This window comes from Plecotus auritus, assembly GCF_963455305.1.
Source record: "Plecotus auritus genome assembly, chromosome: 5".
NCBI classification, from domain to species: Eukaryota; Metazoa; Chordata; class Mammalia; order Chiroptera; family Vespertilionidae; genus Plecotus; species Plecotus auritus.
This window is the reverse complement of record NC_137776.1, coordinates 139,744,053-139,757,686: the sequence shown is the minus strand read 5'-3', so window position 1 is coordinate 139,757,686 and position 13,634 is coordinate 139,744,053. Positions and strand designations below refer to the sequence as shown.

General features: G+C 43.4%; 1 protein-coding gene across 3 annotated transcripts in view; it reads right to left on the bottom strand.

Annotated features, from left to right (window-relative positions):
• Window positions 1-1,593: 1,593 nt before the first annotated feature.
• PGM5 (phosphoglucomutase 5) overlaps window positions 1,594-13,634 on the bottom strand; it is a gene marked incomplete at its 5' end in the record, with an annotated part of 197,375 nt that continues 185,334 nt past the window's right edge. For 2 of the 3 annotated variants that reach the window (XM_080669073.1, XM_080669071.1), the window contains one exon: window positions 1,594-3,108. In XM_080669073.1, coding sequence (XP_080525199.1) covers window positions 3,019-3,108 — 90 coding nt within the window. In that variant the 3' untranslated portion in view covers window positions 1,594-3,018. The remainder of the gene's footprint in view (window positions 3,109-13,634) is intronic. The other variant, XM_080669072.1, reaches the window with a different exon arrangement.

Sequence of the window (13,634 nt, the reverse complement as noted above, 5' to 3'; positions counted from 1 at the left end):
GGATGATTAGTATCCTAGTCCCTTTCCATTAAACACCTACCTGGCACGTGTAAACTCATTTCCAAACCCCTACTGGCCTGGTTGGGAACCACGTGTTGCAATATAGTATATACTGTTACATAGAGTTGCTGTCACTGCTCTGGAGGTGCATGGTGTTGTGAGTGAACCCTTAATATTAGCTGATTATAAGAGTGGCCCTTGCATTTGTCAGACTCTATGTCTCTTCTATGATTGTCTCCTGTGGTCCTCACAAACTTCTTGGATTTCTCCAGACATTTGCTCTTAAGAAAAACTGAGGGCTGGAGCTCCATCTTTAAGAGCCTAATGCACATTATGTGCAGAGGAGTGACCTTTTGTCTCTCACTCTTTGAAGATAAGGCAAGAGGACATGTATGCATAGCTCAGCAATAGAAGCTTGGGTTTCAGGTAAAGCAGACACAGTACCTTGGCAATGTGATGCCAGCAGGTTCCAGAGAGAGGCTGCATCCTAGAGCCACTGCAGGACCTTCCCTTTGCACCCTCGCTGAGGAGAAGCTCTGTAAACATAGGTGGCTGTGCAGCTGCTGCTTTCCATCGCTGGGCCCAAGCATTGCTCTACCCGATATTTATAACAATGTGTCTGCTTCAACCCCACTCATCTAAGCCAACCTCTCACTAGACACAAAGCAAGCGTACTCTCCAGCCCTCCCACCTCTCAACTCCTTGACTTTGTTCTTGCTATGGTTACCCTGGTGAAATTATGTAAATGGTTACAAGTCTCAGGAAACTCCACTCTTTGGGAAACCCCTCAAGTGCCGAGTCCTTCCTTCTCTGAGTCAATCTATGAATTTCCACAGCACGCTGCCTGTGCCTCTACCTTAACATTCATGTGTATCTGATTCTTTGTCATAGCCTCCTGTTTCCAAATCACAAACTCATAGGAGCAGGAATAACATTTTATGCATCTCCTTGCTGCACCAAAACCAGGACTCTGCATAGAGTTGTTCAATCATTGTTTGCTAGATGAATGAATATATAGTTGGGCTGCTGGACACACATGACTCTGTAGAGAAATAAAGAAGTAGAATTTTAAAATGAGGATTAATTTGCATTTGAACATGGAAAGTTAGAGATGATTAAAAGTAGCAACTTGAGAAAAAAATAAATATTTTCTTACCATCAGCCAAGCCTAAGAATGTACTAATTGTGCTGACCAACACGGAGCTGAGTAGTGAATAAAAGGCCTTCATGGACCATCACTTTAAAGACGATGAGAACCAAAGCTATAAGGCAAATTGTATTCTGTTGCTGAATTTCAGAACTAGTTCTTTAGACTCTTAGCCCAAAGCCACCCTCCTATTATTTTGAAGTGAAGATACTTACAATGAAAGATTAAATGGCATTTCAGTTTCAGCTCACTCCCAGGGGCAGTTTTGAGCAATTCATCTGTCTTTTCTGTTCCATTTATTTAATAAATTCCTAAAGTCATGATAATGAAAACCAGCCCTTGCTAGTGTTCTGAAAGTCAGACTTAACAGAATAGTGACCACTACGGGGGTTTCTCAAATGGCAAAACAAACAAATAAGCAAAAGCAAAATTCCACAAACTTTGCATAAGGTTGAAATAAGGAATTCCTTTTTTTATTGGAAACTAAATGTCCTAGCAAGTTTCTGACAGGCATAGATAGAAAATAGAAACAAATACCTTAGTGGTGGGAAGGTTTCCCTGCTTTCACTAATCCTAACTACAGCAATAACAAATGGCTTAACAGTCAAAGCACGCCACGTCATCTGTGCAAATGACACAGTAAGTGAGAGTGCCGTTCCCAAGGAAGCAAAACATATGCAAACAGGTCCCGTGCACCAAATGTCCTGGCTGAGTCAGAGGGAGGCTGCTGAGGCTGTGGTACCCTTTGTCTGGGCACAGCCAGCCAGCTGTGACCCTATGCTCTCCAGCAGGGGTCCCCTCTCTGACCTGCATCTCATCAGGCCTATAACTGTACCACCACACCAGTAAGATCTGCTTCCAGCATCCACTTCATTTCCTACTTTCATAGCATTTCATTGTCTCCTTTTACAGCCATTATAAGTAAGAGCTGAACGGTGTCCAAACAAGTGCATCAAAATGGGCCCTTATTGGGAGATAAAATAGCAGAGAAAACGTCAGAGATAGCAGACGTGGTGATATTTTGTCTTTCCAGGAGGAATGGGTATAAAACCATGTATCAACCTTGGTGATGTAATCAAGGAAGGGCCTGAAAATTTTTAAACACTCATTTGCAGAGTCCTGCCAAAAAATGATTTCCCACCTGCATAATGAATGGCTGAATTTGAAGGAATGCAGCCAGCTCAATAGCTAAAATAATATCTACAAAATAAGAGAGAACACCCTTTGATATGTTTTGTTGATGGTGTGCCATTGTGATGTGTAGAAAGCTTTAGAAGATGTGAGAGAAGGTGGCACAGGGACTTTGGAGATGGGAAGGTGGGAAAGCGGGTCATCAGGTGGTTGGTGGGATAAGGTGAACTATTGGGAGTTCTACAAATTCCCTAATGGAAAAGCTGACCTTGGATGAAAAGCTAAATCCTCCTCCATGCTGAAAAGGGTCTTCTTAGGTCTGCCCAAGGGTACCTGTGGCTTGGGGTCTGCTCAATTCTGGCATTGGACTCTCCTCCATTACATTTCAGAACCTTTTCTCACCTGGCACCACCGATGCCCAGATGTTGTGATGAACAGTTTCCTAGACCACTTACTCTTTCTCAAAAGGGGAGGTTGCTTTGTGTGATAACATACCAAGGACAAATGATAGCTTTAAAAGACAATTGAAGACCCCAACGCATTGGGAAGAACTGACCAAAACCCAAACAAAACAGATTTTTTTCTTTTCCTACTCCCCACCTCCCACCCCCCACCAGCAAATTATATTTTGTTTTTTTTTCCAAAGTCATAAGAGGCACAAACAGGTAGCAAGAAGGCGTGGGTGACATGTCTCCTGCAGAGCGCTCTCCTTTGGGCCTGGTGAGTCATGGCTTCTTCCTTCAGGTTATGACGGTGGGACCCCTCCGGCCAGTTCTCTCGTGAATCTGGGATATTTTCAGTGCGATGGCTATTAGAGGGCTCAGCACTGCCTGGAAAAGGAGGAAGACAGTCTTTGAACAACTCAGGTCAGTCACAGGAGAGCCACTGTGATGGACTTGGATTTCAAACATCTAGGTGCGATTCTAATTATCAACTTACTGGCAGCGCCATCATGGGTAGGACACCTGTTCTCTGGGCCTTAGTTTCCTCTTTCAGGCAATGAGGTTGGAGTGGGCAGGGGAGGAGGGGGAGAAGATTATCTCCAAAGTCTTAGCCAACTCCCAGAAACACTGACCTAAGATAGGAAACTGCACAGCCCAACCTCCAGAGCACTGGAGCATTTCATGAACAGAGTTTTGTGACGTAGGGAACTCCAAACACATCTGTCTTCCTCTGCTATCCTCCCTCCCCTCCATGTGCCGCCCCCCCCCCCACACACACACACAAGCTTGAGGAAAAACAACCGTTCTCCATCCTAAGACCATGGGCCTGAAGAACCTACTATCTTGAGATGTCAAAGAAGAAAGGCTATTCCACTGGCTAGAGCTGCAGAAAGAACTGCTCATTTCTCTCATGAAGTAGCACAGTGGTCCCTGAGGCTCCTCAGAGTCCCCTAGAAGGAGGTAGGGTGGTTTAGAGGCCTAAGAAATAGATTTTAGGAATAACGATGATGAAGAATAAGAATCATTTCTTGCCCATTAACTGCTTATTATTTCATAGGAATAAGGCATTGTTTTCCAAAGTATGGAACATGTATCATTCAAGATGATTTTAGTTGGTACAGGAGACTATTTTAGGTGGTGCATGGACATGGTGTGACTTACAAAACAATGAGAAAGTCACTCTATTCTCCGTTCTTCTTCAATCCTCCTAATTTCATCAAGGAGAAACTTTGCTGGCAATTCTGTACACCTTACCAATACAGAACATACCTCAGGCAAGGATTACCTAGGTAGGAGGTGATATATTGTATGTTTTTATTGAATTCCTTTTTATGGTGCCCTTTTATTTATCAAGGGATAATGTGTTTTTCCATGTAGAGCACTGATACAATTTTCTGTGGTAAATAGATTTAAGTGAAAACAAAGTGAGTCCATTTAAAGACAAATCCTAAGTAGAGATACTGATTTAACAGAAGCTTGGGAAATGCTGGCATAAAGGAAGAAAAAGATACCATATTGAGGAAAATAAAACCTGAAATTTTGGAGCATGGTGGGCGAGTTTTCTCACTTGCAACCCTCACCTATACCTAACAGATACGGGGATGTAGGGAATGCATACATTCTCATCAAACAAGAGCATCAGCAAATGCCCAGGGTACAATTAGCACAGTGTGTCCCGAGCGGAGTGTAGACACAGACCATCCTGAATGATAACTGAGCAAACTTTGTTTGGAGGGACCTAAACTGCCAGAGTGAAGGTGAAGGATTTAATTCATTAGGCAATGGAAGTTGAAGGAGTTCTCTGAGCTCTCTAACTTGTTCACTAATTTCTGCCTCCAGCAGAAAAGTTATGAGTCTACCAGGAATCAGTTAATGTATTGTGCTTGTTATTTAGACTATGCAATTATTAAATTATATGTAAACCAGTAAAATGTACTAGTAAATATAAATAAGAAGAGGTTTTTTCTAGATAAATTAAGTTGAATATTTTGGAAAGAATTAGGTAATGGGCATTAGCTAATCCTATCAAATTAGATACTATAATATATTTGGGAGAAATAAAAAAATATAAACAATTCTTTCCTCATATAACTTCACAAGTAAGTTCCCACTGACTATAAAGAAATTAAAGGTGGCCAGGCTTGTGTGTCTCAGTGGTTGAACATTGACCTATGAACCAGGAGGTCAAGGTTCAATTCCCAGTCAGGGCACATGCCAGGGTTGCAGGCTCAATCCCCAGGATGGGGCTTGCAGGAGGCAGCCAATCAATGACCCTCTCTCATCATTGATGTTTCTATCTCTCTCTCTCCCTCTCCCTTTCTCGCTGAAGTCAATAAAAATGTTTTTTTAAAAAGAAATTAAAGGTGAGCATTACAGATAATGAATTATGAATGAAAATCTTAAAAAAAAAAAAATCACAACCAAACTGTATGCTCATGTTCAAAGAAAAGGTCTTGGACCAAAATTAAAAGATTGACAAATGAGTATTCATTTAATAATTTGTGCTAAAAATACAATGGTTAAAGTATGTATGCCTTTAATGACCTCTTATAACTCTCTTTCTGGATTAGTGAACCAAGCACTTGCCCCTTGTCCTAATCATGTTAGAGGAGAAGGCTTTGATGGTTATTATGCAAATCGAAGAGAAGGAAGCACATTTTGAAAACTTTTATGAGGAAGACCTTGAGCACAGGAACTCACACCCTGAGCAAAGAGCCCCAGGCAAACCTGGCACAGAAGCTATGGAGCCATATGCCCTCAGGGGACCATGAGGGTTTGGGAAGAAGGACATCAGAGATGTTCACCATGGACTGAGCACTAGTGAGATCCACTGAGCCATTTTCCAAGAACCCAGAAAGTCTCTAGATGTTTGTATGACCCTGAGGAGTTCTGGGAGGGGTCCCTAAAAATGCCCAAGATTGAATTGTTGCCAGCCTTGTGAAATGGGAGCGGCAAATCATAATTAATTTAAGGATCATAAAGTGAGGTATTTTTTTCTTGCCTGAATGTGTAAAATCAGGGGTGAACAAATGTAGGTTTACAGTTTCATTGTGACATTCTTTTGAGTTACTAAAGCTATTGTAATAATCATAACTTGCATGTCTTTTTCCTTATAAACAACCATGAGTCTACTTTTACCCATCCATATACATGTATATATAGAATAAATGGTCACACCATGAGGGCAGGAACTCTGTCTAATTTAGGGCTTAGAAAGTGGCCACTCCTTAGAAGGTATTCAATGAATATTGGTGGAATAAACTGATGTTATATCAGTTTGATGAATGGAAAATGATGAGGCAGATAGATTCTTCCTTGGCCATTCATGAAGGGGAATATGGGTGAATGGAAGGATCAGAGTAGTGGATCTTTACTGTTAGGTTTTTCTTTAGAAATCACAGCTTTGATACATGTGAATCCTAGATACTTCTTTCATATCATCAACCATATACTATGGAAAAGAGAGAGGGGAAGTTAATTTCTCTGAGGCATTAAAAAGGCTCTCAGAATGGGGAGTGAGAAGAGGAGTTAAAAATGAGAAGCCTGCCCGGCTGGCATGACTCAGTGGTTGAGCTCGACCTATGAACCAGGAGGTCATGGTTTGATTCCTGGTCAGGGCACGTTCCCCCGTTGTGGGCTCGATCCCCAGTATGCAAGAGGCAGCTGATCAATGATTCTCTCTCATCATTGATGTTTCTATCTCTCTCTTCCTCTGAAATCAATAAAAATATATTTTTTTTTAAAAAGAGAAAAGCCTGTGGATGTGAAGTTTCTCAGGTGTAACGGAAAGCACAAAGCTTGAGCAGCAGAGAGGAACAGGGAATGGTCTTGTTTGATTCCTTCCAGTCACAGATGAGGAAACCCAGTCTAAAGAGGAGACATGAATGGCCCAGGGTCACATGTGTTCAGTGGCTAAGCTGGGATAAGAACATAGTGATGCCTCCTATGCTGTTCTTCCATTGCACAGTTCCGATTCTGAGACCCGTGAGTGATAGAAAAATGGCAAATAAATGAGCCTAAGGGAAGGGGAAGGAGAAATGGTAGTCTCATCATCCCACTGTGCCAGACAAGCCTACAGTAGAGGACAGGCCTGACTAGCAATCCCCACTGACTAAGAACAGGTGCATGTGGGAACAGGAGCATTCCCAGTTACATGAATGCTTTGGAAGTTCCAAGATGATTCTTTGTGAATAAAGGAAGTCAACTAGTAGGGACTTCAATTAGGAATAGAGTATCTTTTTTCTAATTCCAGTACTTCTTAGAGTGCCTGACATAGTTTTTCTACACTCAATTGTAGGGACCAGCGAGTGCTCATCCTGCAACAAACCAAATTGGCAATATGTCCAATAACAGTCCTTGTAGCTCCAAGGTTGGGTGAATTTTGCTGGAAGGACCAAGGTTTCTCCTTTCACTTTCTTTCCCATCTTATCTCCTGCTTCATATGATTGTTGTTTTAATCCATGTTCATGTAAACTAGAACCACAGTAACAAAGCCCTAACAAACTGAACTCCTTACCCTGACCAGCAATAGACAGGAGAGGTGTAAATGACCTGAATGTCACAAGACTCGAAGTAAATAGTTAACTGATTTTTTTGGAGAAAAACAGAATCCTAACCAGAGACACAATCACTTATTAAGTAAGGTTTGTCAGACTGTGTGGTGAGAGCCTGCATTGGGAGTGTGTATTGGGAGAGTCAGTAAAGTATCCTGTGGGAAGTAGGGGTGGGGATGACAGTACTTATCCTATCTCGTGATTTGGGGCAGGTTCTACAACCCAGAGAATGCAGATCATTCAACACCAGAAAACACTGATATTCTGACGTCCATAAAATTAGGATTTATAGCAAACACCACTTTCTCCTGATCCTTAGGGGCAACCTGCAGCAACACTCCCACTTTGGTTAAAGCCGAACTGTCTTTCTCTCATGATTTCACTCAAACATTCATTTTTAATCTATGTGTTGCTTGCTTAAACTAAGGCAATGGTTCTCACACTTGAGCGTGCAATGGAACCATCTCGGGGATCTAATAAAATGCAGACAGCTGGCCCCCTCCCCTCAAGCCCCTGATTCAGGAGATCTGGGGTAGAGCCCAAGAATGCATTTCTAACAGGTTCCAGGTAGTACGGATGCTGCTGGCCCAAGGACCACACTTCCAGAACCACTGCTCTAAGGTTGCCCACTGCTGTGCCTATAAATTCCTTGCTCTAGGTCAGTGGTCGGCAAACTGTGGCTCGCGAGCCACATGCGGCCCTTTGGTCCCTTGAGTGTGGCTCTTCCACAAAATACCACGGCCTGGGCGAGTCTATTTTGAAGAAGTGGCGTTAGAAGAAGTTTAAGTTTAAAAAATTTGGCTCTCAAAAGAAATTTCAATCATTGTACTGTTGATATTTGGCTCTGTTGACTAATGAGTTTGCCCACCACTGCTCTATATAAATACTAGGTTGCCTTGTTTCTATCACATGACTTCATTCTAAGGCCATAGCTGATTGGACCAGGAGTTGGTCCCTGACCTATAGGCAGCCATATCATAGTCTGACCAGTGACTGAGACATAGCCTAGCAGTGGTCGGCAAACTGCGGCTCACAAGCCACGTGTGGCTTGCAAGACGCAGTTTGCCGCTCTGTTGACTAATGAGTTTGCCGATCACTGACCTAGACTCTCGATTCCAATAATTACAGGCTGTTGTTGTTCCTTGTGATTAAGCCCCTATCCCAGTGGTCAGCAAACTCATTAGTCAACAGAGCGGCAAACCGCGGCTCGCGAGCCGCATGTGGCTCACGAGCCGCAGTTTGCCGACGACTGGCCTAGGGCAAAACCTGAGCCAGCTGATCAGATTTTGCCTTAAACTGATAATAAATGCCCCAGACAGATGGTGAGGATAACACGCAGAGGTGAAGGCAACCACAGAGACGTGTACTCTTCCCTGGACATGTGCACCCTTTCCATGCCCTGGGAGCTGTCATAGATAATCTGGAAAGAGGTTGGGGCCCCACATGGCCACTACTGAGCTTCTTGCCAAGTCAGATAGCGGTGGTTGATCCATACAATACAAGAATGTCCATACAATGAAATGTGATATTCTTGCCTCCCAGGAATTGTGGAGCAATTCAGATCTGTTATGATTATAAATTAAAGATCATCCCCTGCCTTTGTTTACAAAACATCTCAGTATTGGAGGTTTCTGATTACACTGCCCTTCAAAACCCCAATTCTCTAGCAGGCGTCCTCAAACTACAGCCCGAGGGCCACATGCGGCCCGCCGAGGACATTTATCCAGCCCGCTGGTTGCCGCTGCCTGTCCTGCTTAGCAGCCGACTCGTCCCAGGCCCGCAGTGCGCACAGGAATTTGTTCATAGTTTTTTTTTGAAACTATAGTCCGGCCCTCCAACGGTCTGAGGGACAGTGAACTGGCCTCCTGTTTAAAAAGTTTGAGGACCCCCGCTCTACAGTGTAACAGAGGAGAGCCAAGTACAAGGGTCTGTAACCTCAGGCTACCTTTTAATAGGCCGGTAAGTGGGGGTGGAATATCCTCAGCTCCTCTCAACAAGCCAGGAGGCCTGGCAAGGACTGGCATCTTCCTGGAGGAAGGGGTGCCCTTGTCTTCTCACAAACAGGCCATCCACCAGCCTCCCTTTGCTGTGTATTCCCACTGAGGGCACCTTTCCTAATTTGCACAAAGGTGCCCTATAGGCTATGCTGCCCTGTTTACTGTAGTCCAGATTTTAGGTAACAAAAATGACTAGCTACTTTACATGCATTTGGAAAGCATATAGAAGCAAAATTATTACTGAAATTCAAATAAAATCCAACACATCTTTCTAATGTAAACTAAGTGAGAATGCTAAGCACTACAAACATCTTATTCTTTATTACAATACATACAACCATGGTTCTAATTTTAACCCCCATTTCATGTAATACATCTACCTCTCTATTTTAATCCAAAATAGACCTAAAATTAACCAAAATACAGAATATGAAAAGTATAGATAAATCTGAATTCTGAGCTCAACACTGAGGGAGCCCATTTATCTTGTCAGTATCAGAAAAATAAAAACTGCTCCACAAAAGCTCTCTTCGGAGGGGGGAAAGACATTCCAAGAAAAGAGCCGATGAAATACTACCCCAGAAAGTTCAATCAAAGCCAAAACTAAACTAGCGTTTCGGGAATACAGTGACCAGCCTAAGGGAAACCACACTGGCTGGGCAGGGTTGCCCCCGGCTCCACCATCCTCCCCACTTTTGCAATTGATTTGGATTTTAGGAGGTGAAAGATAGCATTTAGGTTGCAAGTCCAAAATAAACTGGAAGAGACATGAAGTCAATTTTCCTCTTTATTCAAATATGAGCTCCCTTTGGCTCCACACTGGGAAATATGGAAGTACTGTGCGGGGAGGGGAAGGGAAGAGAGCAAGCAAGCGTGTGGCCAGTGCTGTAGGTACAGCCGAAAACAATGGGCAGAATCTTGGTGCCCTTTCATTGACCCTTTGAGCAAACACAAACCGACCTGCCAGAGTTTACAGCTTAAACTTCATAAAACTGCTCTGTGATCACTCTTTCCCTTTCCCTTTTCCTCTTTCCACTATTTCTATCCTCCCATCTGCCACCAAAAACATTATGAAAGGACTAGAAATGGCTAATTGGTTCAGATCATCACAATTTCTGCCTGCCCTCCTCTAATGTCCCTATCCCAGCCTCATGTTTCTCTCATTCGGGGACATCCATAACAGACATCAAATTTTCCTTCATGTGGGCAACTAGAGTTGCCCATCCCCCTACTGCCACTTACAAAACGGTTAGCAGAAATGTAACAGTTATGGAAACAAAAGGACCACTGTCTCTCCAGTTCTTGTTATTCTCCTTGTAACCGCCTGCCTCCTCATTCTCCTCTGTTCCCAAACCTCATCTGAAGCCAAGAGCTGGGTTGTCAGTCCTCATGTCATTTTTTAAAAACTGGGTTCCTACATTTGGAACAATAATGTGATTCAGCTTGGTTTTCTGAATCAGAGAGCCGTGTCCTTAGAGATGAGTAAAAAGCATCAACAATGATTGGTCAGCGGACTGCTACCTAAAGATGAAGTAAGGGACCAGGCAGAAAAGATGTGTCCCTGAGAAGCTCCCAAAGTGACTCCAATGCATAGCTTGGTCTGGAAACCACTCTTACAAGGTGTTGTCTACATCCTCTAGAAGGGGCAGTGTGTAATAGTGGTTACCAGCAGGACCCTGAAGCCCAGCTTGAGTAATTCACCAAAAGCTGCCATTCTTAGCACCCTTCCTGGACAGAAAAACGCTCCAGGACAGAAAGAGCTCTGGCTCATTTCCCTGAGCTCCAACTGTCTTCCTATTCATGTTACTACTGGTCACTGATATTTGTCAAACAATGTTTTTATATATTTCTTTCACATTTTTCTTTTCAGAGGGAAGGGTTAGTTTGAATCATGTTGTCCACCATTCCTAGAAGCTAGAAGTCCTTCGCACAGGGTTCAGTTTTTCTTTTTGGCAATCATTTTGCTGTCAATACCTAAAAATCAAATTTCATATGAAAATCCAGGAAATCTGGCAACTCTGAGCTCATATATTAATAGGGCAATAACTGGAGAGGGCTGAGTATCACCAGAGTCCCCATTTAACTAGCACCAGTTGAGGATTTGCTGCCTGTTTCGGTGGGCATCTGAATGGGCTAGCACTGAACTGGCAACAATGTAATAGAAACAGTGAAATGATCTCAATATTAGTGAGTATACATTTTGCCCAGATAGTTCTAGCACATTCCTTTTCTCCTTTTCTGAAATAGAGATTATCACTATGAAGAGACTAAAGACTGTGAGGGAGGGAAGGGGTTGAGATCCTTCCCAACCCCTATTTCCTGAGATTCAAATTCTCAGCATGGACTGAGCTGACCATGACTAAGACACAAACTATAATCCATGAACTGTCTCCTCTCAACCCAGCCCCTCCCAGGGGCACACTGGAGCCCGGCAAAGCAGCTGTGCAAAGGAAAACGAAGAGCAGGGATGCTAAAACCCCAACCCATTTGGCAGGGAGAACTCCTGGCTGAGGAAAGCCCCGAGAGGGTGAGCTCTTTTCCTCTCCCACCTTGAAATGCCAAGGCCTAGCAGGGCTCCTCAGTGGACAGATGGTGGAAGCCCATCCCAGGGTGGTAATACTGCTCCTCCGGGGGAAAGGTTAACAGTCTTTACACTTCCCACAACTGCCACTACAGCCCACTTGATGCAACTGGTTACAGGTAGCATTGGGGCATTCTCCAGATCCTAGAGGGTGCAGCCCTCTTAGGATTAGCCCTTTGGAAGGAATTTGAGGACATACATGAGGTTAGGAAGTCTGAAAGACAGACCACACTTCCTACTACTCTGGAATTGTGGTACTCAAAACTGCATTTGAGAACAGTCTTAGTAGATGGGTTGGGCATGTCAGACTGAAATGGGCACCCTTTCATAGGTGGGTATGCATCCCCATATTTTTGATAGCACAAAACCCCTAGTTAAGACCATGGGCTCTGGTCTAGGCCCAAATACCAGCTATACTACTTAGAAATAGTAGGTTGTTCCAATTTTCAGGGCCAAAGTTTCTTCATTTATAAAACATGGATGGATGAGTATCTATCACATTAGATGGTGATAAGAATTAAATATAACACATACAAAAATGCATAGCATTCTGCCTAGCTCACAGACAGGCAGGCACATGATACATGCTACTGAATGTTGCTGTTTTTGTTGTTGTTGTTAATTATTATTATTATTATTATTATTATTATTATTATTATTATTACTAGAGGCCCAGTGCACAAATTCGTGCACCAGTGGGGTCTTTTGGCTTGGCCTGTGGGATCGCCCAAAACTGGCTCTCCGATATACCCCGAGGGGTCCTGGATTGCGAGAGAGTATAGGCCAGGCTGAGGGACCCCACCAGTGCACGATTGGGGCCAGGGAGGGACACAGGAGGTTGGCCAGCCAGGGAGGGACCATGGGAGGGCTCCAGGGCATGTCCAGTCTGTCTCACTCAGTCCCAATCAGCCGGACCACAGCAGCAAGCTAACCTACCAGTGGGAGCATCTGCCCCCTGGTGGTCAGTGCATGTCATAGTGACCAGTCGACCAGTCGACCATCTGTCCCCTTGTGGTCAGTGCACGTCATAGCGAGTGACTGAGTGGCCTTAGCATATCATTAGCATATTACGCTTTGATTGGTTGACTGGACGACTGGACACTTAACATATTAGGCTTTTATTATATAGGATTATTATTGTTATTGAAGCAGGAAGCCTAGCTTTCTGGAATAGTAGGTGGAAGTGAGTGAACCAGCATTCAAGCCCCAACAGATTGACCTTTGGTAGATAGACAACAACCATTTCTGCTTCGCCTTCCTTGCCCATAAAATGAAGTTCACACTATCTTTTCTGATGGAAGTTCAGGTAAAAAAAGATTAAGAATATCAAAAGTATTTCTTTTTCTTTGAATGAAAGAAGCCCAAACCACTCCAAACAGAAGTAAGATCTCTCTGTATCAGTGAGATATTCAGCCTCAGAAAAGCCAGCCTTCCTTTTGCTGGACCAATCTATGTAGCCAGAGGGAATCTGATCAGATTGCAGTTGGACAAGATAATGCTGAAAACCCAAGGAACAGACATCATTGCACTTGGAACACATTCCTTAAAGCTAGTTAGGACAGCCACACTGAGCAGCAATAGCAGAAGCAAAGTGGAAAGAAAACTTCTGCTATGAAGGCTGCCTGGGTCATATAGCAGAGGCAGTACAGCAGGAGAATAATTAACACTAGCCACAAAGGAGATAGAAATGAGGCCTCTACTCAAAGAGAGATTCTTCCCTGCAATATAAAAACTATTCATGGAATTTATGGACAGTTAATATATATTTTATGAGTGCAGTGA